Source organism: Trifolium pratense, linkage group LG5 (genome assembly GCF_020283565.1).
Source record: "Trifolium pratense cultivar HEN17-A07 linkage group LG5, ARS_RC_1.1, whole genome shotgun sequence".
Taxonomy (NCBI): domain Eukaryota; kingdom Viridiplantae; phylum Streptophyta; class Magnoliopsida; order Fabales; family Fabaceae; genus Trifolium; species Trifolium pratense.
Genome location: NC_060063.1, coordinates 16,043,165 through 16,065,900, shown reverse-complemented (window position 1 = coordinate 16,065,900; position 22,736 = coordinate 16,043,165). Strand labels below are relative to the sequence as shown.

Sequence of the window (22,736 nt, the reverse complement as noted above, 5' to 3'; positions counted from 1 at the left end):
TGTTTTAATTGGATTTCACTACTGATGTGGTTTTCCACGGTAGTTAAATCTCTTAACTTACAATTATGCTGTGTTCTTTTCATTCAATTCATTCATACGCATGCGTTCGTTTTCATCCAAACGCAGTGACTTCGCGAAACGCAGTGACTTCGCGAAATGCAGTGACTTCGTCTTCTTCGTAACCATCCTGTGCTCATCTCCTCGCATACCCTTTTACTTTATTTCTTTTACTTTATTGTTATTTATTTAATTGTTATTTACTTTTATTTGTCAAAACCTTTTCAAACAAACAAAACGAATGCAAAACACTTTAGTTTTCTAAATTCCTAAGTGAAACTAGTAGCTTTGGCACGTTTCCTGTGGATACGAACTCATTCTAGACACCTAGAGTGTGAATTATTACTCGACGATAGACTGATCTACTTGTCAGACTGCAGTCAGTTACAAAACATTCATTTTTTTTTGTTACGGTAATATAATATTGGTATTGATGGATTATTAATTAATAATTAATTTTTTTAAAGAAGCATTAATTAATAATTAAAATTAAAATCAATTCTAACAACAATCAAAATATTGACCTCAAATAGTTAATGAGTTTTTTCTATAACACGAATTATTGGGAAGACCTGAAAATTTTGCTACTAACTAGTGATTGATCTGTTTAGATGAAAACTAAACAATAAAAGAATGGTAAGAAACTGAAAGCTAGCATCTTAGTTGGCTCAAGAATTCCAAAACAACAAATTATTCAAAATTCAATTTTATATCTTTTTGAATATCTTATTGAATATTTTGGATTAATTTTTTTAAAAAAATATATGATTTTTTTTACGTAGCTCTATATATAGAGTTATATATGAGAAAGAAAAATAAGAACATGAGAGTATTCTCCATGTAACAATATATTTTCTTCTCCGTATAAACATAAAAATATATCCCACCAAATTTCACAGTACAAAAACACAAAAAACCATATGAGATATAAACTAAATAATGACTCAAAATACACTAAAAACCTGCATCTGATGAAGAACTGTAACATTTATTTATCATGCAGTTAAAAATATTTTAAGTTATAGAACATTTGGTATGAAGAATAATTGTTGTTTTTTATAATGCCTATTATGACGATTAACTAGAAAAGTCTAGAACTACATTTAAGATTAAATAAAATTTCAAATATCTTTGCATATCTTCAAAAAAAAAAAAAAAAAAAATTCAAACATCTTTATCATTGTTTAGTTGTCATCGTGTGAAAAAACTTTTTACCATGTTTGAAAAACATGTCCCAATTTAACCCTTCAATGGTTTAATAGGTATCGATGACCTATAATCATCATAATTAGCCAAATGATAATAAATTATCTTTGTTTTTTATTGGATAATATATACTTCCTAATCAAGTTGTTATTCTTCTTTTGTATATGTTGTTCGATGATCACTATAAATAGTTGTTGATTGTATTTATATTAGACTACAATATACTATATATTAATTGATCAAGATGAAAATCAAGAATTATATCATCATGTTCTTTCTTTGTGCGCTAATTCTTATCTCTGTTGTGGCAACTGAGTCATTCAAAGATGAGAATAAATGTATATATTTAAATTATATGAACAATTTCTTTCTTCTTTTATTATAATTAATAAATATTGTTTGTTGATTTGCAGTTGGCGCAACAGAAGAATCCAAAACAAAAATTAGGACAGATGGTTGGAAATGGGAAGACTTGGGAAACTGGGGAGGATGGGGATTAGGAGAAAATGGAGGTCGGGGAGACAAAGAAGGTGGCCACGGCCGAAGCGGAAAAGACAAAGATGGGAAATGGGAAGACTTGGGAAACTGGGGAGGTTGGGGATTAGGAGAAAATAGAGGTCCAGGACAAAAAGAACGTGGAAATGTACAGGGAGGAAGTGCACAAGCAGAAGGTGGAACTGGAAAAGAAAGAAAGGGCCACAGAAGTAGATTTTCTAATGGAGATTCGATAAATTTGGGACATTATGGAGGTTGGGGAAGTGGCTTAAGAAGCGAAAATGGAGGGCGTAGGAGACGCCCATGAAAACCATGAATAAGGATCCTCTCAATTTCCCCAAAGAAATGATATTGTCTATTACCATAGTTTTGAAATAAATAAGGATATAAATGCAGATCTTTCGAGAATTGTTGATATTATTTAAATATGTATACACCAAAATTTTAGTAATTGTAGTTTTCATTTCTTTGGAGAAATGGAGAGGATCCCTACTGGAAAACTATACACACATCCATATGTTGTATACTATAGTACAGTATGTAAAATAAAAACTCTCTACCTTACTACATGGTATGGTCTATAATATGATGAACATATTTACCAAAATTCATATGTTTTTCACTGATATACTTAAATGAAACTATTTATATTATCACAGTTAAATGAACAGTTTGATGTTATATTATTTTTTAATTCACTGCTTTAATTTTAATCATCAACTTTATTATCTTACAACTCAATAGTGATTAAATTCCAAGAAAATGATAATTATTATGTTTGGGCTGTTTTTATTAAATGGAAAATAAAGATATATTAAAATACAGTACAAGAATTACTATTTTTTTTTTTTTGATAAGCAAATTTGTATTATAAGGGAGTACAAGGGGTACTCAAGCCCTTACAACCAAAAGATTAGGTACTTTGAATACAAGATATAGGATCCAAACACCAACTAGAAAAAGGACAACAAACATTACGGCCGTATCTACCGTTAAACCATATCCACGAAAATAGTTTAATAGAATCCAAAAGCGCCGCAGTATCAGGAATGTCGCCCTTGAAAATTACCTTATTACGCATCTTCCATAAATTCCATGTAGTTGCCAACCATACCAAGTAACGAACACGTCCGTTGTCTTTCACTTTAAGAAATTCACCAAATAACAAAAAGTGATCAATACCTTCAACATCCAATGATGAAGATAATCCTAACCATTTAAGCACATTACGCCATACCACTTTGCTAAAATAACAGGAAAAGAAAAGGTGTGCACCATCCTCCCTATGTCGGAAACAAAACACACAGGATAACTCAAACGGGTTAGACAATATCCCTCGACGGTGTAGAGCCATTCTTGTAGGCAATCTATTGAGTAAAAGCCGCCAGCCAAACACAATGATCTTTGAAGGTACATCAGATTTCCAAAGCCTAGATAGCGCTTCAGCCTCGGTAGTTTCCAACATCGCAACCTGTCTGGATGATATTAAAAAGGAATAGCAAGATTTAACAGAAAACAAACCATTGCTATCAGGTAACCACCACCAACGATCTGGGTCAGAAACCGAGCAAATAAAACCAGCAAGAATTACTTGTAGATTAGAAATCTGCTGCTGCTCGCTAATATCCAGCAGCCCATTCCACCTCCAATCGAAAACTGCTGCTGCTCCCTCCCTTCTTAAGCGCTCACTAACCAAGGCAAATTTATTGACCTCCTTAGCGTACAAATCAGGATACAAAGCACTAAAAGGTTGTGAGCCAAACCATTTAAAATTCCAGAATTCGATATTGTCACCATTACCCACTCGACAACTTATATTGGAAGAAAACCAACAATCACTTGATTCACACCCCCTTGTTATGATATCTCTCCACCACAGCGACGAAACGGCACGACCCTCCAAAACACGAGAAGTCATCACTGAAGACGATAATCTCCCATAACGAAAACGAAGCAAATCAACCCAAATCGCATCATTATGATTCAGAAATCTCCACTTCCATTTACTCAACAAAGCCAAATTAAATAGTTCTAAATTCTTTACCCCTAAACCTCCTTTCTCCTTGGGTAAACAAACCTGTTCCCATTTAATCCAACACAATTTTCTCTCCTCTAGGCCACCTCCCCAAAAGAAATTCCGCTGAATTCGTTCTAATGAATTTAAAACGCCTCGTGGAGCCTTATAAAAAGAAAAAAAATAGAGAGGAATGCTTGCCAACACTGAATTAATAAGAGATAAGCGACCGCCAAAAGAAAGATGTTGGCTATTCCATGAATTTAGGCGTTTAGTCAAAGCCTCTACCACTGGTTTCCAAGTTTCTTTTCTCCGCGGGTTAGCTCCTACAGGTAAACCCAGGAATTTAAAGGGGATAGTAGCCGAGTTACAAGACAAAAATACAGCCCCTGCCTCAAGAAGTCTAGAATCAACATTAACACCATATAGTTTGCTCTTCACAAAATTGATCTTTAAACCGGACACCAATTCGAAGCCTCGGAGTAAAGATTTGATGGTCCACAAATTTTCCCAGCAACCTTCTCCCATAATAATGGTGTCATCCGCAAACTGAAGCAAATGGAAGTGAATATTCTCATTAAGTACAAGAATTACTATAACTCCATACAACAAATCGACAAACACAATAAATATGAAAAGCCAACATTGTAAGTTGTAACAGCCCTAAGTGACTTTATGTGCGGTAGTAATTATTGTGTTATTTTTGACACAATTTATTTTACTAATAATTATATTGATATCTTAGTGTGCTTATTTTGTCAAAAATCTTAGTGGGCTTATTTTCTATTTGAATTTTATAGTCGCTATAGACTCGGTCTTCCGAGTTCCGTTTGACCTAACTTTTTTTCCTCTTCTTTTTACTTAAAATAAGAAGGTAGGCCAAACAACAATTTCTAAAAGTTATATTAAAAAAAAACAGTTTCTATATTTTAGGAAAAATTATAATATATTATCAAATATATCTTTTAACCCTATTATAATAAAAAAACAACTTTTAATTTTTTTTTTATAAAAAAATTAAGATTTACCAAACAATTTTAACTTCAACTACTAATCGAAGACAATAATATACTACCAAAAATATTGTATTGTCCCTCTCAACCTTACTTTTTTTGTTTTTGTTGTTGCTTTGCGTTTTGAATTAATGGGGGTACTTTTGTCATATTTGACATAAAATCCTATCCTTCCTCCTCAAATGAAAATTTGAACTCTACCGAAAATGTCCTTTTGCGTTTTTTAAGCCTTCTCACCCCACAAAATCGAAGATCCTCACCATCGAAAAGTTGGAAAACAAATTCAAATAACAAGGGCGTTTTCGGTATTTCATAATATATTTGCACACTGCACAAAGATCAGTTCGATGGGACAAATGTAGCCTGAAGGAGTATTATATTGGCTTTTACCAATCACAAGTACACTTTCTTCTTTGTTGAGGTTTGCTTTCCATACACTTTTTCCTTTGTCTTTCTTCATCCTTTTGTTTCAATTTTTTAAACTTTATCCACTTATGTTCATGTTGTTGTGTGTAGAATTAATGATGCAAGGCAAACATCAAAAGTTTTTTTTTTCTATTTTCCACTCATGTCTTTCTCCATTCTATTTTACACTTTATTCACTTATTAACTCACTTTATGCTTTTTTTTTTTTCGTTTTTCTTATATAATTATTCATTTTTCAAATTGTGATATTTATCTACAAATTATGAAGTTAGTTTTTTGCCAAGTTATTGTTTATTAACCTACAAGATTTCATTTTTTAAATCGTAGAAGCAAGCAACACCGATGGAAACTGAGAAGACTAGGGTAAGTATTTGTTAGATTTATGTGTTTCAACACCGATACATGTTTCTTTAGCGTTTTTGTTATGTAATTCTTCATTTGTCAATTTATTATCTTTATCTACAAACTATACAGTTTTTATTTTGCCAAGTTATAGTTTAATAACCTGCGAAATCTAATTTTTTTGGTCGTAGAAACAAGCAACACCGATGGAAACTGAGAAGACTAAGGTAAGTATTTGTTAGATTGTTAGCTTTCTGTCCTTCAACACCGATACATGTATTTTTTAGCTTATTTTATATTATTCTTCATTTGTCAACTGATGATCTTTATCTACAAACTATCAAGTTTTTATTTTGCCAAGTTATTGTTTATTAAACTACAAAATTTCATTTTTATTTTGGCCTCTAAGAAAAAAACACCCATCGAAACTCAGAAGACAAAGGTAACTATTTATTAGATTTAAGTTTTGTTGTTTTAAATTTTTCTTATTTTCTTATATTAACCTACAAAGTTTTCCTTTTTTTTTTCGAGTAGAACCAAACAACAACCATAGAAACTGATAAGATTAAGGTAACTATTTTTTATATTTCTGTATTTTTTCAAGTATTACATGTTATTTTCAAGCATTCTTTTACCTCATGTTGTCTTATTTTGTAGAAACAAAAGATTGGTAGCTCGCCGATAGAAGCTGAAAAATCCAAGGTTATGTTTACCTTCAAAAAGTGTATTTTGGCCTCTAAGAAAATCCTAACTTTTTGTGTTTTTGTTGTTGCTCTGCGTTTTTAAAAAATGAGGGTACTTTTGTCATATTTGGCATAAAATCATAGTTATATATTCACTGATTAAAAATTGTGACTCATGCTATCATGGATCTTTAAGAGTTCCAACGGACATTCTGGATGAGCCGAAGTCATAAATCAATGACATTATATTAAAACTTGATGATAGACCATATAATCCGGTTAAGAAGATTACAAAATAAATTGAAATACTACTCCCTCCGGTCCTTTTTATAAGGAACATTTAGGGCAAAAAATTTGGTCCTTTTTATAAGAAACTTTGACCAATTTTCAAATGTTTTAAATGTTCAATTTCACTTATGCCCTTATTTATTATGAGAGAGAATTTAAAAATAAGTAAGTTAGTTGAATAAAAAGTAATTAAATAAGGGTATACATGGAATAAATTTAAATTTATAAGAGTATTAAATGAAAATAACTATGTTAAATGTGTTTTATTGGTCTGTGTGATTTTTTCAAAGTGTTCCTTATAAAAAGGACCGAAGGGAGTATTAAATATTCAGTCCTGTCTTCCCTGATGTTTTATAACAGTACAACATTACAAAATGTCTTTTTTTGTTGACACCATATGCCAGAAACTAATGGATCAATCAAATATTATTTAGAGCTTAGTTAAAAATTGTGAATAATACTATCATGGAACTTTATGAGTTCAGACAGACATATTGGATGAACCAGAAAACAATGACATTATCGTCCCGGTTGATGATAGACCATATGATCCGGTTAAGAATGTTAACAAAAAAAAGGAAATATGGAGGCTAGGTGTCATTGTCGATGACATGTGGATTGTAACAAAGGGAGAAACTAAAGTTAGCATTGAGTTATTGGTCAGGGATATCAAGGTACTTTAATTTCACTCACAAGTGTTAGTTAGACATGTACATTTTATTTGCCTGTTATCAAAATTATTTCGATTATAGTCTCTAACACTTGGTTTTGCATATGTTTGTTGATAGGGAAACACTATTCAAGTTTCAATATTGGAAAATGATATTGACTTATGGAAAACAAAGTTGGCCGAAGGAAACACCTATTACATGCGTAATTTTCGCGTTCATGACAATGATCAGGGTTTTAAAATGACTACGCACAAATTTCGGTTAACATTTGTTGGAGCCACGAGAGTTGATGAAGCTCACATTCCTGGAATTCCAAAAACCCTTTTCAACTTTAAGGATTTTTCTGAGATTCAGTCAGACAAATTTGAACCAGATCTTTTAGTTGGTAAATCTCCTTTGACTTAAATACATTACTCATAATTGATGCATCATACATTGTTGTAATAGTCTAATTATTCATATTTTGTAGATGCAATTGGAGTCATCGAATCTAGTAAGAAGTCTGTTACTGCAACATCCACAAAAAAAGGGAATGTGGTGTTCACCCTGAAGGATTTAAGGTCTAATTTAAACAAACTTTCCTTATAATCATATAGAATCGATGATATCAACAACTCAATATTTACTATATATATCTTTGTGTCTGATATCTATAGGGATAATGTTCTACATTTCACTCTTTGGGATGGTTTGTCTGTGGAATTTATTAACTTTTACAACCAACTAACTGATATGGGTCCTGCTGTGATGATTATCAAACATGCACGCGTGAAGGCACCACAAGGTAATAAATCCTCACAATTGTATGATTGCTGATGCTAGACTAAAATGACTGGAAGGATTACATTAACAATAACCATGTCTTATTTTATTAGGTGTTTTCCCGTTACAACTAACTAATGTGTGGAATGGTACAAAACTGTTGATTGATCGAAACATCCCTGAAATCAAAGTTTTTCAAAACAGGTTTGGTCTAAAAAAATGCTATGAAATTTGATATTTATGACTATAGCGTTTCATGTTATATAACAACGTAATTGTTCTAAACCACAGCTTACCAAATGATGCGACATACCCATCATAAAGTTTCCATGGGACCACTTCAACTCAGTTTCGTACTCAATCTTCTGCTGGATCTCAATATACTTCCGATGAAAACTTTTGCAGCCAGGCCCGTGTGATCTAACTGGGAGATATGAAAAAACTTAAAGCTGTTTGTCTCTAATTCATATATTATTCATGATTGTAACATTGTACATCAATTATATATGTTACATGTTCAATATTAATAATTTTTATTGCGGGATGTAACGACCCAAATTTATTATTCACTATGTAAGTGTTTAATTATTTGGTGACGTGGTTTTTAAGTAAGATAGTAACTTTAAGTTATTTATCGAGGGTTTTAGTTAACGCGCGAGTTAGTGAGAGTTAACGCGAGTTGGGCCAAGCTATTGGGCTTGAGGCCCAATGGGCCTTGGACTTAAGGTGAGGGGGCGCTATATGAAGCCCATTAGAGAGAGAATGTCTCATTCTTTCTTGTTTTTGTGGAGAGTTAGAGAGAAGGGAGAGCAAGAGGAGCTAGGGCAAGAGCTTGAAGGAGAGATTCGAGGAGCAATCTTCGTGAGTTCGTCGATCTAAGGTAAGAGAGTAGATTTCATATTCGTGGGTGACTCGAGGAAGGGGAGAATCTCGATTTCTCCTCACCCGAACTTCCTCCACCCCATTTTCGTTTTAGTTTTGAATGGATTTTCTTAATGGAAATCGATTCCAAGGTTCATAACATGCTTAATATGCTTTTAACATGATGTATGAACGAATCTAATGGATAAAAACGGGATTTATAGAGGATTAAACTCAAGAACATTGTGTTCTTGAGTGTTTTGAGTAAAAGTGGTAAACCTTTACTTTTTCATAGTAAAAATGGTAGATCGGTGAAATGAACCGTCCTTTTTGTGTTTAGATATGTTTGTTGCACTTGAATACAAACTCATTTGGGGTTTATAACATGAAAAATGGGATTTTTGGGTGAATTTGGGTGGAAATCGCATGTTTTGAGCATTTATGGCAGGAGCTGTTCGCTACGGCTCGCTACAGCTCGCCACGAGCATGAGTTCCACTGGTGTGGTTCGCTACGGCTCGCTAAGCCTTCGCTCAGCGAACAGGGCAGGTTCGCTACGGCTCGCTAAGCCCTCGCTCAGCCACCGTGACAGCACAACACTTTGCTGTTTTGAAATTTGAAGGGCTTTGAGGGTTCCAATATGTTATATTATGTATTTTACCCAGTTTTTCGCGTAGATTCCGATTCCGGAGTTTGTTTTATGATAAAATGAATACTTAATACACTTTACTTATATTATTAGTATTGTGTTAAAAATGTGAGTAAATGCATGGTATGTGTTGATGATTGTTGATGATGTTTGTTTAAATATCAAAGAAGTATATTAAGGTGTTAATCAACTTAATAAAGAAGTATATTAGAATTATGTTATTCTAATAAAGACGTATATTAAGGTATAGTGTTATCTTAATAAAGACGAAATGTCGGATAGTGTTCCACATTATAAATGACGAGCAAAATGCTAATTGTGTGAGTGTGAATTCATGAATTGTTGATGTGTATTGGGTATTCCAATAAAGACGAATATCGGATTATATTGATCCGATAAAGACGAATATTAGAGGTGAGATACTCTAATAAAGACGATGGTACCACATGCATTAGATATGTCTAGGGGACATAGCATGAAGATTGTGGCATTAGATTGCATTAGGATATGTGTACATTATTTGATATTTGATATGTGACACATTTGTTTGGAATTTGTGATAATTGTCTATGTGTGTTAGACTTGATGTATGTGTTGATTATTCGATGATTTAAATGTAATTGGCTTCAAGTTATTGAGGAGTTTGTTTGATATTTGATTATAACTTCTTGTAGTTTATAATTAAATGAGATTAATGAAGTATATGCATGATATATGAATATGCATGAATGTTGATGAAGTGTTTAAGTATAATTTACTTACACTTGTATATTTTGAGTATGTTGTCTAACTCTCTTTTATGTGTTATGTGCTGGACCGTTGGGGGTCCAGATTCACATGTTTTGTGGTTATCGATGTCGAGTCGTCGGTGAAGCTCCGCTCTGATTGTGACACGGGAAAAAGGGTGTACTTAGGGTATAGAGTCTTTATGACATTCTTGTATTTATTTGTAAAACTATACATTTTGATAAAGAGGATTATTTTGTATAAACACTGTTTTTACTAATTAATTACATTAGTATTATTTTGATTGAAGAGTGTAATGCTCGAACCATGACTTTTATAATAACAAACTTTGATTTTCTGCCGCGTATTTTGAAAAAGATTTTACTAAAGGTAGAAATATATAAATAATGAAAAAGATTCATTGTTAATCTAAAAAGTTTGGCAGATTTTCCATGTATTCCCTATCCAAAGCATTATGTTACTGCTAATTTGGGGAATAGACTTATTTATGATGAAACTAATTATGATGTTCAAGAACAAAAACAGGAATTTCAAACTTTGTTTAGAGCACTTACAGGTACTTACATACGTGATTGGTTCATAACTTTTATATATTTACTTAAGAACAGGCTTTGTAATAATAGTTAATTACTTTTATAGATTTATACTATAATCAGATATTATTTGTTTATGTTAGCTGAACAAAGAGAAATATATCATACTATAATGAGGGTTGTTCAAAAACAAAAAGGAGGTGTATTTTTCTTACATGGTTATGGAGGAACTGGTAAAACATTTATGTGGAGGACACTTGCTTCATCTTTGAGATCAAGAGCACAGATAGTGTTCACCGTTGCTTCGAGTGGAATAGCATCACTTTTACTACCTAGTGGCAAAACTGCACATTCAAAGTTCAAAATTCCAGTTCCATCCTTAGATAATTCTACATGTGAGATTGAACACAATGATGATTATGTTGGCCTTCTGAAACAGACAAAATTGATTATATGGCATGAGGCTCCAATGGCTCACAGATTCACATTTGAGGCCCTTGAAAGAACTTTGAGAGATTGCATGAGTTCATACAAAAACTCAAACACTATTTTCGGTGGAAAGATCATTGTATTTGGAGGAGATTTCAAACAAATTCTGCTAGTAGTTCCTAGAGGTAGTCGTTCAGATATTGTAAATGCTTCCATAAATTCATAAAAAATTTGGGACCATTATAAAGTCTTAACTCTGACAAAAAATATGAGGCTACAAGGAAATGGAAATAGTGATGAACTAAAAAAGTTTTATGAATGGATTTTGAAAGTTGGAGATGGAAAACTTGCTGTTCCAAACGATGGTTATGCAGATATAGATATTCCAAAAGACCTTCTGATTCTTGATTATGATGATCCTATACATGCAATAGTTCACAGTACTTATCCAAACTTGATTGAACATTACAAGTCTGCGAATTTCCTACAAAGCAGAGCAATATTGGCCTCAACAACTGAAGTTGTTGATCAGATCAATTCCTATGTTCTAACCTTGATCCCAGGTAAATTAACAAATTTTGACATATATTGGCCCTTACTTTATGTATTAATTTCAGGTGAATCCAAAGATTATTATAGCTGTGACTCTATAGATTGATCTGATGTTAACGACTGTCAAATCTTTGAGACACTAACACCAGAGTTTCTTAATTCTCTTCGGACATCTGGTCTGCCAAATCACAAAATAACTTTGAAAATTGGAACACCAATCATGCTCATGAGGAATCTTGATCCATCGGAAGGATTGTGTAATGGTACTAGGTTGATAGTAACCAAACTTGCAAATCATGTCATTGAGGCTAGAATAATCAGTGGCAAAAATAATGGTGGGGTTCTTTACATTCCTAAAATGAAAATGTCTCCATCTTAATCACCATGGCCATTCAAACTCAACCGAATCTATGGTTTCTTTCAAAAGTGTTTTTCAACTCTAGATTAAAAATATTTCAATCAATTAATTTTTCTATATAACAACTATACTTTTGGAGAGTTTTAAAGCAAGAAAAATAAAGTGAAATACTTATTTTGATCAAAACATGTTCTGAAAGAAAGTTTTTCAAAATTTCCTCATGATCACTACTTATACAAAATGACTTTTGAGATTAAAATTTTGAATCATTTTCAAAGAGCTCAAAAGGCATAGAAGACATCACTCTTATGCGTTTAAAAATAAATTCCAAGTGAATCTTTGAATAAATTCTCAAGTATTACAAAGTCATAAGACTTGTAGTTTTGAAAAAACAAAATAAATCAGTATGAAGTAGTTTCAAGAATTTATGGTTGAAAAAGTATTTTTGAAAATGAACACTACTCTTGTCATAATAAATACAAGTTTCATAAATTTAATCCTTTTCTCAATCAGTTTTTTTTTGAAAAATATCTTACTAGACCAAATTTGGATAAATTTGCTATAGTTTTCATACTTACTTGACAAACTCATTTTATGCCAAAATCGTTTGTCTTTTTCAAAACACATGAAAACATGATTTGGTTTTAAAATTCATCTAAGTATGTAAACAAAGATTTTAAAAGAAAGATCATGATCAGAAGAATGAATGTGAAATAACTTCAATTTCAATTTTGATAAAATGTAAAGAAGTTATGTGTTTGACTTTTAACCATATCTTTTTTTAGATAAATTAAGAGCGTCTAGATATCAAGTTATAAGTGGACATCCCAACTATGTTGGCACCCCCACCTATCCCCTTCCTCTATCTATTAGCTCATATGTATTAATAAAAATAGAAAAAAAGATATATACATGGGAGGACTAGGCCTAATCCCAGAGAAAAAAGAAAATGATATTAAATTGTACGATACTGAGGGATTCTAAGCATATCCCGCAAGAAGTCATCACGTAGCAAAGAAGGATATCGAATTATGTTATTCGATAAAGACGTATATTAAGGTATAGTGTTATCTTAATAAAGACGAAATGTCGGATAGTGTTCCACATTATAAATGACGAGCAAAATGCTAATTGTGTGAGTGTGAATTCATGAATTACATACATGCATTCATGAATATTTGATGTATATTGGATATTCCAATAAAGACGGATATCGGATTATATTTATCCGATAAAGACGAATATTAGAGGTGAGATACTCTAATAAAGACGATGGTACCACATGCATTAGATATGTCTAGGGGACATAGCATGAAGATTGTGGCATTAGATTGCATTAGGATATGTGTACATTATTTGATATTTGATATGTGACACATATGTTTGGAGTTTGTGATAATTGTCTATGTGTGTTAGACTTGATGTATGTGTTGATTGTCCGATGATTTTTAAATGTAATTGGCTTCAATATCTTGTGAATTATGATTGATATTTGGTTATACCCTTTCGTAGCTTATAATTGAATGAGATTAATGATGTATGCTTATAAGTGAAGTGTGAGAACAATTAGGTTGTAACTCCTAATTAGACGTGATAAATGAAGAATATGCATGATATATGAATACGCATGAATGATGGTGATGTATATGTATAATGTATGATTATGCATGTTTTTATGAAGAAGTGTTTAAGTACCATTTACTCACACTTGTATATTTTGAGTATGTTGTCTAACTCTCTTTTATGTGTTATGTGCTGGACCGTTGGGGGTCCAGATTTACAGATTTTGTGGTATTCGAAGTCGAGTCGTCGGTGAAGCTCCGCTCTGATTATGACACGGGGAAAAAGGGTTTTATATTGTATATATAAAGTCTATTGTCTAGGTTGTTTTGTATAATCAATAAATATATTGTTTGATTCAAAGATTTGTATAAACAAGCATTTTTAATAATTAACTACATTAGTATTATTTTGATTGAAGAGTGTAATGCTCGAACCATGACTTTTATAATAATAAACTTTGATTTTCCGCCGCGTATTTTGAAAAAGATTTATCATCGTAGAATTTTATTAAATAATGGGTCTGGGTGTTACATATAGGATATTGGATATTCCAATAAAGAAGTATAACGGATTATATTTATCCGATAAAGAAGGATATTAGAGGTGAGATACTCTAATAAAGAAGATGGTACCACATGCATTAGAAATGTCTAGGGTGACATTCATGAAGTTGAAGCATTAGAGTCGCATTAGGTTATGTGTGCATTTTGTGATAAGTGATATGTGACACATGTTTGGCTAATCGTGATAATTGATAATTGATTGTTGAGTATTCGATTATGTGTTTAAGAACTTATAATTGAATGATAGATGTGATATACATGTATAATTGTGATGTATGCTTATGTTATGAAGAAGTGTTTAAGTACCATTTTACTTACACTTATATTTTGATTATGTGATCTAACTCTCATGCTTTGTGTTATGTGCTGGACCGTTGGGGGTTCAAATTCTCAGGTTGAGGATCCCGATCAGAGTTAGAGGGCTTGCTCGTGCTTGTGGTAGTGCGCTTTGTTTATGAGCATTGTAGGGAAATGGGTGTTAGGAAATGGCTTTGTTTTTGTGAAACAAGGAAAAATATTTTTGTGTGTGTTCTTGAGGACTTTATGAACAAATTTTTGGAAATTCTTGTTTTGACCCTCAAAATGAATTGGTTGATCATTTCCATAGGCTTGTGAACTAATAGAGGCTTGCTAGGTATTGGCATTGGAAAAATTTTGGGTGTGGTTCACATTTTCAAAACTTTTGGTCATGTGAAATTTTGGAAAAGTGTGGGAGAGGTTTCAAAATTGGTTAGGGCTTTGGGGGAGGCACAATTGTGGCCTAGGGTGAATTACCATGCAAAAAGTTTTGGGTAAAAATGGTTTTGGTGTTGTATGTGTCTTAAAGAACCAAAAATTGAATTTTTCGTAATTAGAGGCTTTGCCCGGAAAATTTTTGGGGGCTTGGATTAGTGACTCGGGGGTATTATGGGATATTACCATGCCCTCGGAAGCGAAAAATTTTGAGCGGAAATGCCATTTTGCTTTTGGATGGCCGAACCTCAAGGTTGTATGGGGGGAAATTTGTGAATTTTTTCTAAGTCCACAATTTTGGGAAAAATGATCATGCTTTGATGAAATGATCATAGGTGGGTCAAAGTATGATTATAGGATTGTATTTGGAAAGAAAAATTTGAAACTTGCGACGCAAGAAAAACTCGATTATTTTGTCGAGATATTTTCGTAAAATTTTTAGGTTGTTTTCAAGTGTTTTGGTAGTGTGTGAAAGTGTCCTTTGAAGTTTAAAACCATAGAGAGCAATGGTATGCTTTGAAAACGAAAATGTGTTATTTAACTTCGGGAATTTTTAATCACTATGGGGAGGACTCGGAAATAATATCCGAGAGTGTTAGGAAGTGCCTTAGACACCTCTAGACCTTTGTTGATAGGTTTAGTTTCGTTAAGATATTTTGGGAGAAACTTATGCATTGTCCGCTCGTTATTTTTAGGAAACGCGAAACGGTAGATAGTGTGAAACGTTGTGGTGTTTGGTTGGAAGCATTGCCGAGGTAAGGGCACCGTTTTTATTTCCGTATTTAAATTCCGTCGATAGCATTAGGGTATGCTTTCTTGTTGTGCTTGGTTGCTTGCTTGTTGTGCTCGGTTGGGCTTTTGTGCTTGGTACGTTGTGAATGTATTCTCGAGTTGAGTTCGTAATGAATACATGTTGCTTTTGGTCTTACATATAATTTGGTTTGGAATATATGTAATGTGTTGAAATGGCATAGATAGGGGTATCGTATGCTCATGCACTCATAGTACGTGGTCGCGCGAGTGGACCGCGGGGTGTGACGATCCTGTGACGGGGTGTCCACCTTAATCCTTCGGGATCTTTATTGAGTCCCAATACATGACGATCCTGTGACGGGGTGTCGCGGAGTGTGATGATCCTGTGACGGGGTGTCCACTCTAATTCTTGAGATTGTGTTGATGATAGTAGAGGCGACGATCCTGTGACGGGGTGTTGCTAGAGACCTACGACTCTCCTTTATGAGAGGTTATTTCCGGAAATAATTCATGCATGTATCGATCCTGTGACGGGGTGTTACCGTGGCGATCCTGTGACGGGGTGCCACACTCATTCATTAGAGGTTTGCATTAGGCTATGTGCGCATTTTATTTATTATGCGTGTGTTGAGGAAAATGATAAGTGTTTAGCCGCTTTCTATTTGGTATTTGGTATTTGTATTTCCTGTTTCCAGATGGTGACCCTTTCTTTGTATGTGATAAATGAACGGGTTATCCCCCACCTTAGATGACGGAGAGCCAAGCGAGACTGTAGGTCGTGTGGATGGCGAGGACTTCGTAGATTATGCCGGAGGGTAGATGTTAGCACTTGTTAGGCTACATTTTTGGTTAGGCTTAGGGCCTAGTTTGTATTTTTGGATGACTGTATGTCTTATACATTTATACTCAGACATGTTTAGTGCCTTTTGGCCTTGTGATATATTCGGTTCATAACTCGTGTCTTTTGGTTGATGAACTTAATGTATCCGCTGTATGTAAATTATTCAGGTACACATTTTCTTTTCGAAGCCCTTAATACAATCGTTTGATATTGTATATTAAAACTGTTGTATGATTTAATGATGAGCTTGTCATGAGTTTCGCGCGCACTCTGAAAATATTTATTTAGCGTGATGTCTTTTAAAAAAAAATAAAAATAAAAAAAATATGCCCTTTGTTTGGTTTGAAAATCGGGGTGTAACACAACAACACTCTTTGAACTATGAGTTGTATTGTACTTGAGAAGAAACATTCTTCAATGCAAGTGTCATAACAAGTACACTTTTATCCTACATGCCTTGATACTTTTCCAGCTGGTTTATTCCCAAGCTAATGCTATCTCTCAGTTGTCCTTGAGGCTACTGAACAGTTGCATATCACAAAGGAAATAGAGATGAAGCTTCATCACACTTGCTGATGCAGTCAAGACTGGTTCAAGACTGATTCAAGACTGATTCAAGAACGATCCTGCACACAGTTTTTCAAAACCATTTCCAACTGTCATGAGTCCTTTTACTGAGGTTCCAAACGGCTATATCTGACCTCTGACATTGGAAGGAAGCAGGAAACAACTCATTTGTACTTGCCAACAGCTCACACTTCTTTGGCTCTTGTGGATCAAAGCAAAATTCAGTTCAAGACTGTTTCAAGAATGAGCAGAGAATCTGGCAATTTTGCAGCAGCTGTCTAAAGCATCTTTGGCACTGAGTAACAGCTATAATTTGCTCTCTAACTGATATACTTGAAGGCCAAGACTCACACATAAGGTTGCATCTATAAAAGGCAAGCAAATCCAAGAGAAAGAGCAAGAGTTCAAGCTACAAATCATCAATTACTTGTTTTTGTCTACAAGTCCTAAAACTCTTCTTTCATCACTCAAACTCAGGCTCTTCATTCACATCATACTTCTGAGTTTATTGAGTGTTTCTATTTGCTTCTCAAACAACCTTTGAGTTTCTACAAGCAAATTTCTCAAGAGACCACTTTTCAACATAACCCACTTTTAAGTGGTTATATCTTTGTTTCTCAATTTTACCACTCACACTCCAGCTCTCTACCAACCTATTGGATCACAATATTACTGAGTGTATTGAGTGTATTTTGTATAAGCTTCTCAAACTAGTTTTGAGTTTTTGTATAAGCTTAGATCCAGAACAACTTCCCTTTGTAAAAAGAAGATTGGCTCAAGTCAATACGTAACTATTGATTGAGTGACACCTCTGTAAGGCTGAGGTAGATCAAGCTTGTAGGGATTGGAGGTTTCTGATCGTGGTTTAGATCAAAGAAGATTTGTATTTGAGATCGGTAGTATCTCGAGATCATAGTGGAAAACTCACAGGCGTGGGGACTGGACTAGCCCAGGATTTGGGTGACCCAGTATAATTTTTGTGTGTGAATCTCTCTTACCTTTAACTATTTATTTACTGCAAACACACATCACACAAACCACTTAATCTACATTCACTTTGAATTCTCACGCAGCAGAGAACATTCTCAGAACAAGCTCACGCAGCATAGAACATTCTCAGGACAAGCTGTTTTATATTCCACTAACATTTATCCAAGTATACACTTGAGATTAATTTTGTAGAGTGCAGGATTAATTTTAAAAGGGTCACAATTCAAAACCCCCCTTTCTTGTGACTATGTCTTCCACTTCAATGAGCATTATAAGCATCAACATGCATCAACAATCATGTAAGAATACCATTATCATGAAGAATAAGACACTGATTTGAAACTACATGCAAAGGAAGATAGCAGATGAAAATTTGTGAAATTTGAAGTATTTTTCGCCTGGGGCGAACTATTTTTGCCCGGGGCGAAATATTTTCGCCTGGGGCGGAAATATTGCTGAAGAAACTGGTTTGCTCTCTGTTCTTCCGTTTCAGGCGAAATTCTGGCGCCTGGGGCGAAACTGCTAGCGTTTTCTACACCAAATCACCCAAAAATCCCATTTTTCATGTTATAAATCCCAAAAGAGTTTGTATTCAAGCATAACAAATATGGATAAACACAAAAGGACAGTTCATTTCTCAGATCTACATCATAAACATCGAAAAAGTAAAGATTGAACACTTTTTCATCAAAACTCTCAAGAAACACAAAGTTCTTGAGTTTAATCTTTCATAAACTCGTTTTTAACCATTAAATCTGTTCATTAATCATGTTAAAAGCATGTTAAACATATTAAGAACCTTAGGAACGATTTCCATCAAGAAAATCCGTTCTAAGCTAAAACGAAAAAGGGGTGGAGGAAGTTCGGGTGAGGAGAAATCGACATTCTCCCCTTCCTCGAGTCACCCACGAATATGAAATCTACTCTCTTACCTGGATTCGAAGAAAACTCGGAGATTTGCTCTTGATCCCTCTAGCTCAAGCTTGCCCTAGCTCTCCTCTTGTTCTCCCTTCTCTCTTCCTCTCACAAGAACATGAAAAATGAACTCTTTCTCTCTCTAAGGGCTTCATATAGCGCCCCCCACCTTAAGTCCAAGGCCCATTGGGCCTCAAGCCCAATAGCTTGGCCCAACACGCGTTAACTCTCACTAACTCGCGCGTTAACTAAAACTCTCGATAAATAACTTAAAGTTACTATCATACTTAAAAACTACATCACCAAATAATTAAACACTTAAATAGTGAATAATAAATTTGGGTCGTTACAACTCTCCCCTACTTAAAAAAAGATTTTCGCCCTCGAAAATTACGCGTCTAAAACAACTCCGGATAACTCCTGTATCCGACCCTCCAACGAAACGCTCAAAACACTACACATTACCAATTTTGACAAAATTAGTTTATCCCATCCAACACAATTTTTGTCTATTTATCAACAAGAGATCAAGGACGGCCAGTTCCTCAATTTGTCGATAGATAGTCAACAATCATGATATCGGCATAAACCATTCTTATCAAACCGCTAAAACGTCCACTTCGCACGAAACATCCACAGACTCACATTCCACGGTACCCACAACTTTACCCCAAAACAGGTACAACCAATCGAACACTCTTCGAAAGATACTCCCGTGGAATACTCCCGTGGAATACTCCATAACTCCACAAATCCTATAAGTCTCTGATTCCCTCATGGATCACTTAACCGTGTTACATCACCTATTCATATCGTATCTTATTCCAAACATATCACTCGATAATTCAATTCCAACGATCAATTGATGACCCACATTCTCAAATCTTCCTCGACACATGCTAAAAACTACCGTCTCTAACCGTCAAATTCTTTTTTTTTTTTAACATATCTCCAATCATTGAGTCGAATCCAATACGACTACTCTGTTCCCAAGTAATCTCTTAACTAATATTTGCATTCCTTAACGCAAACATTTTCCAATACCACTTCTCCTTAATCCCTTAGCAATTCGCTACTTCATAATTAGGCTACCGCCTAAAATTGGTTCTCCAAACAATCATAACCTCTATCTCGTTGATTCCAAACGACATCTTCAATTCTCTCACACTCCATCTATCCATGTTCCCCATCATCTTGCATTGCAACAAGCATACTCTTCTCCGTTTATTCACTCATCGAATTCTTATTCACTTCCGACCTCTACCAATCATCATCTCTCTAGGGATAGCTATCTTTAAACTCTTCCTTAGTGCATTCGATACCGAAATCAAACTATTGAATTAAATCTACAAAGCTCCAAATATTCGCCATACGATCTAATTCTATCCATTAAATTCTAATCAACCTTTGTCTTAGTATTCTTACTAATGACTCCTTGTTACTCCCAATATGACATCTCTAGAAAATTCCCAAAATTCTCGTCCAAAAATACATTTTAAGTTATACACCAAGTCACTACCGTTCCATCATCCATGATGAACCAATTTAAAATTCTTTACTTCATTGTCACCGATTACGACCATACTACATCAACATCCACGATGCATCTAACAAAACTAGTCTCTACCGACTCTTCCATTCCATGAATTCAATTTCCTAGTAAATATTTACTCACTCTTATCTTGTTGGGCACTACAAAATGCTCTCCGATACTTATCTTAGGCATCTCCTTCAACTCCCTACTATATGTGCTCAAACACAACATCTACTCACATGTGCGGTAATCCTTTTCGCAAACTCTCACCTAACGCAAGTCACTTCCAACATGACCTCATATTACTCATTCTCAACACGTTCTCCAACGGCTAACTTTCTTATTCTTCATCATTCAAAAATGATACCTCTCATTTAGCTTCATCTCCATCTCTAGGATCTCATTCAACTTCGACACAAATTGCCCTGTCATTATCCAAATCCAATTACCCTTTCTTCGACAAGCCTCTCACAAAATCTTTCGAATTGTTATCCTACTTCCATCTTCGAATAAACTCGACTACTCATACAATCCTTACTTCCAACGATTCAACAAACATACCAATCCTATTATGATATTTCTCAATTCCATTCTCATCTACTTTAAAACCTACTTCCCTTCCTTGATTAATTAACACCAACGGTTCACTAATCTTCACATCTCTTTCTCTAAGCTTCTCAAATCTCTTCTGAAAATCACTTCACACACTAGACTTAGAATTCCAAATTGTTCAACCAATTCAACATACTACCATATGCACGACTTACGTAAAACTTCTTACTCAAGAATCCGCTACAACATCCGATCCACTTGGATGACAACATACATCAAAATCATCACCTCTCAAGAATCCTAATCGCTTCCTCTTCCTCATATTCGACTCCTTCCGATCAAACAGGTACTTCAACCTTGGTCCACAGAAAGAACGCCTTCATACTTTTAGTGCAACACACGATCTCCAACCGTTCCGAATACTCTTCATCTCACTTAACCAATCTCACTAACGTCCCTACGGCGAAACACTTGGTCTGACAACTTCCCTTCTAGTAGTTTCTCAAAACTCGTTGCTCCCATTCATTCCACTTCGAACAACGTCACCAACTCTTGAATATTCTGCTTCAAGAACATCTCTACTCATCCAATCTTCTCACGTTCGAAACATCTCGGAGGGATATAACCTTCTCCCCCACTTATCTCAAACTCACTCGTACTCTTCCACTAGAACTTCCGGTGCCCACACCTAACGGTTCTATCGTCTCTAAACATATTCTTCCTAAGAAGAAACTAGTATCGACATCGTTCACACGCACGTCGCATACAAGGGACAAAACCCAACCCACGATACCTAAACACTTACACAAAATCATGCAAGCATCCAAGTAACCTATACTTCCTTGACTTTTCAAAGTTAGGAAATCAAAACAACACAAGAAAAATGATCATTGCATAGCAATAATTCATATTCACATTTATTCTAGTCCTAACAAACACAGGAAGGCAAGAATTTCACATCCAATTAACTTAGGACAAGACATCAACAAAAAAAAAATAAAAATAAAATTCTTGTCTGGCTCCATCGCTTAGAAAAAGCTAGCGAGCTCCCGGCGAGACAAGTCAGAACTTCCTCATGATTTAGTGAGACTTAGCGAGATTCAGTGAGGTTCGTTCCTCGCCTAGCGAGCACATCCAAAAATCTGGGTGCTCTGCTACGATTTTGAACTTACGCTCACTAAACTCTCGTTTTCTCGACTCACTAATCCACAAAATCCAAAACATCAAGCATATAACATCATTATATACTTGAAAGTACAATTAGAATCATGCATCCACAATCAAAACATATAATCGTGAGACCTTCACGTTTTTACTCATAAAACACATAGCAATTCAAGTTCCTAGTATTAGTCTAGTACATGTTATAAACAAAACATATATCAACCACATACTAGAATACACTAACATCCTATTCTTCTCACTATTTTGAAAATTTAATTTTCACTTACCCAAAAGAAAATAACTCTATATTTTCACCAAAATCTTCAAGAAATAATATTAGTTTTTAAAATTATTTCAAATCATTACCACATGCAGTTTTATATCACGCCGGATCGTCACATGCAGTTTTATATCATGGCGGATCATCACATGCAGTTTTATATCATGCCGGATCATCACATGCAGTTTTATATCATGC

General features: G+C 34.4%; 3 protein-coding genes across 3 annotated transcripts; all 3 read left to right on the top strand.

Annotated features, from left to right (window-relative positions):
* The first annotated feature begins 1,439 nt into the window (after window positions 1–1,439).
* Window positions 1,440–2,426, top strand: LOC123884281 (ctenidin-1-like). The gene is made up of 2 exons (XM_045933350.1): window positions 1,440–1,601; window positions 1,677–2,426. The coding sequence occupies exons 1-2, from the start codon at window positions 1,508–1,510 to the stop codon at window positions 2,063–2,065; spliced, it is 483 nt and encodes a 160-aa protein (XP_045789306.1). The 5' UTR covers window positions 1,440–1,507; the 3' UTR covers window positions 2,066–2,426.
* Window positions 2,427–6,342: 3,916 nt separating this feature from the next.
* LOC123886113 lies at window positions 6,343–8,011 on the top strand. The gene is made up of 5 exons (XM_045935453.1): window positions 6,343–6,348; window positions 7,010–7,198; window positions 7,313–7,580; window positions 7,665–7,755; window positions 7,852–8,011. Exons 1-5 carry the CDS (start codon window positions 6,343–6,345, stop codon window positions 8,009–8,011), a joined length of 714 nt encoding a protein of 237 aa, XP_045791409.1.
* A 3,431-nt stretch (window positions 8,012–11,442) lies between these two features.
* On the top strand, window positions 11,443–12,105 carry LOC123886112. The gene is made up of 2 exons (XM_045935452.1): window positions 11,443–11,737; window positions 11,876–12,105. The coding sequence occupies exons 1-2, from the start codon at window positions 11,443–11,445 to the stop codon at window positions 12,103–12,105; spliced, it is 525 nt and encodes a 174-aa protein (XP_045791408.1).
* The last annotated feature ends 10,631 nt before the right edge of the window (window positions 12,106–22,736 follow it).

Excerpts from the sequence above, each read along its gene's own strand:
- LOC123884281 (XM_045933350.1), top strand. The coding sequence starts at position 1,508 with ATGAAAATCAAGAATTATATCATCATGTTCTTTCTTTGTGCGCTAATT. Across the intron at positions 1,602-1,676 it reads ATTCAAAGATGAGAATAAAT|TTGGCGCAACAGAAGAATCC; the intron begins GTATATATTTAA and ends GTTGATTTGCAG.
- LOC123886112 (XM_045935452.1), top strand. The coding sequence starts at position 11,443 with ATGAGGCTACAAGGAAATGGAAATAGTGATGAACTAAAAAAGTTTTAT. Across the intron at positions 11,738-11,875 it reads TGTTCTAACCTTGATCCCAG|AGTTTCTTAATTCTCTTCGG; the intron begins GTAAATTAACAA and ends CACTAACACCAG.
- LOC123886113 (XM_045935453.1), top strand. Across the intron at positions 7,581-7,664 it reads TGAACCAGATCTTTTAGTTG|ATGCAATTGGAGTCATCGAA; the intron begins GTAAATCTCCTT and ends CATATTTTGTAG. Across the intron at positions 7,756-7,851 it reads TTCACCCTGAAGGATTTAAG|GGATAATGTTCTACATTTCA; the intron begins GTCTAATTTAAA and ends TGATATCTATAG.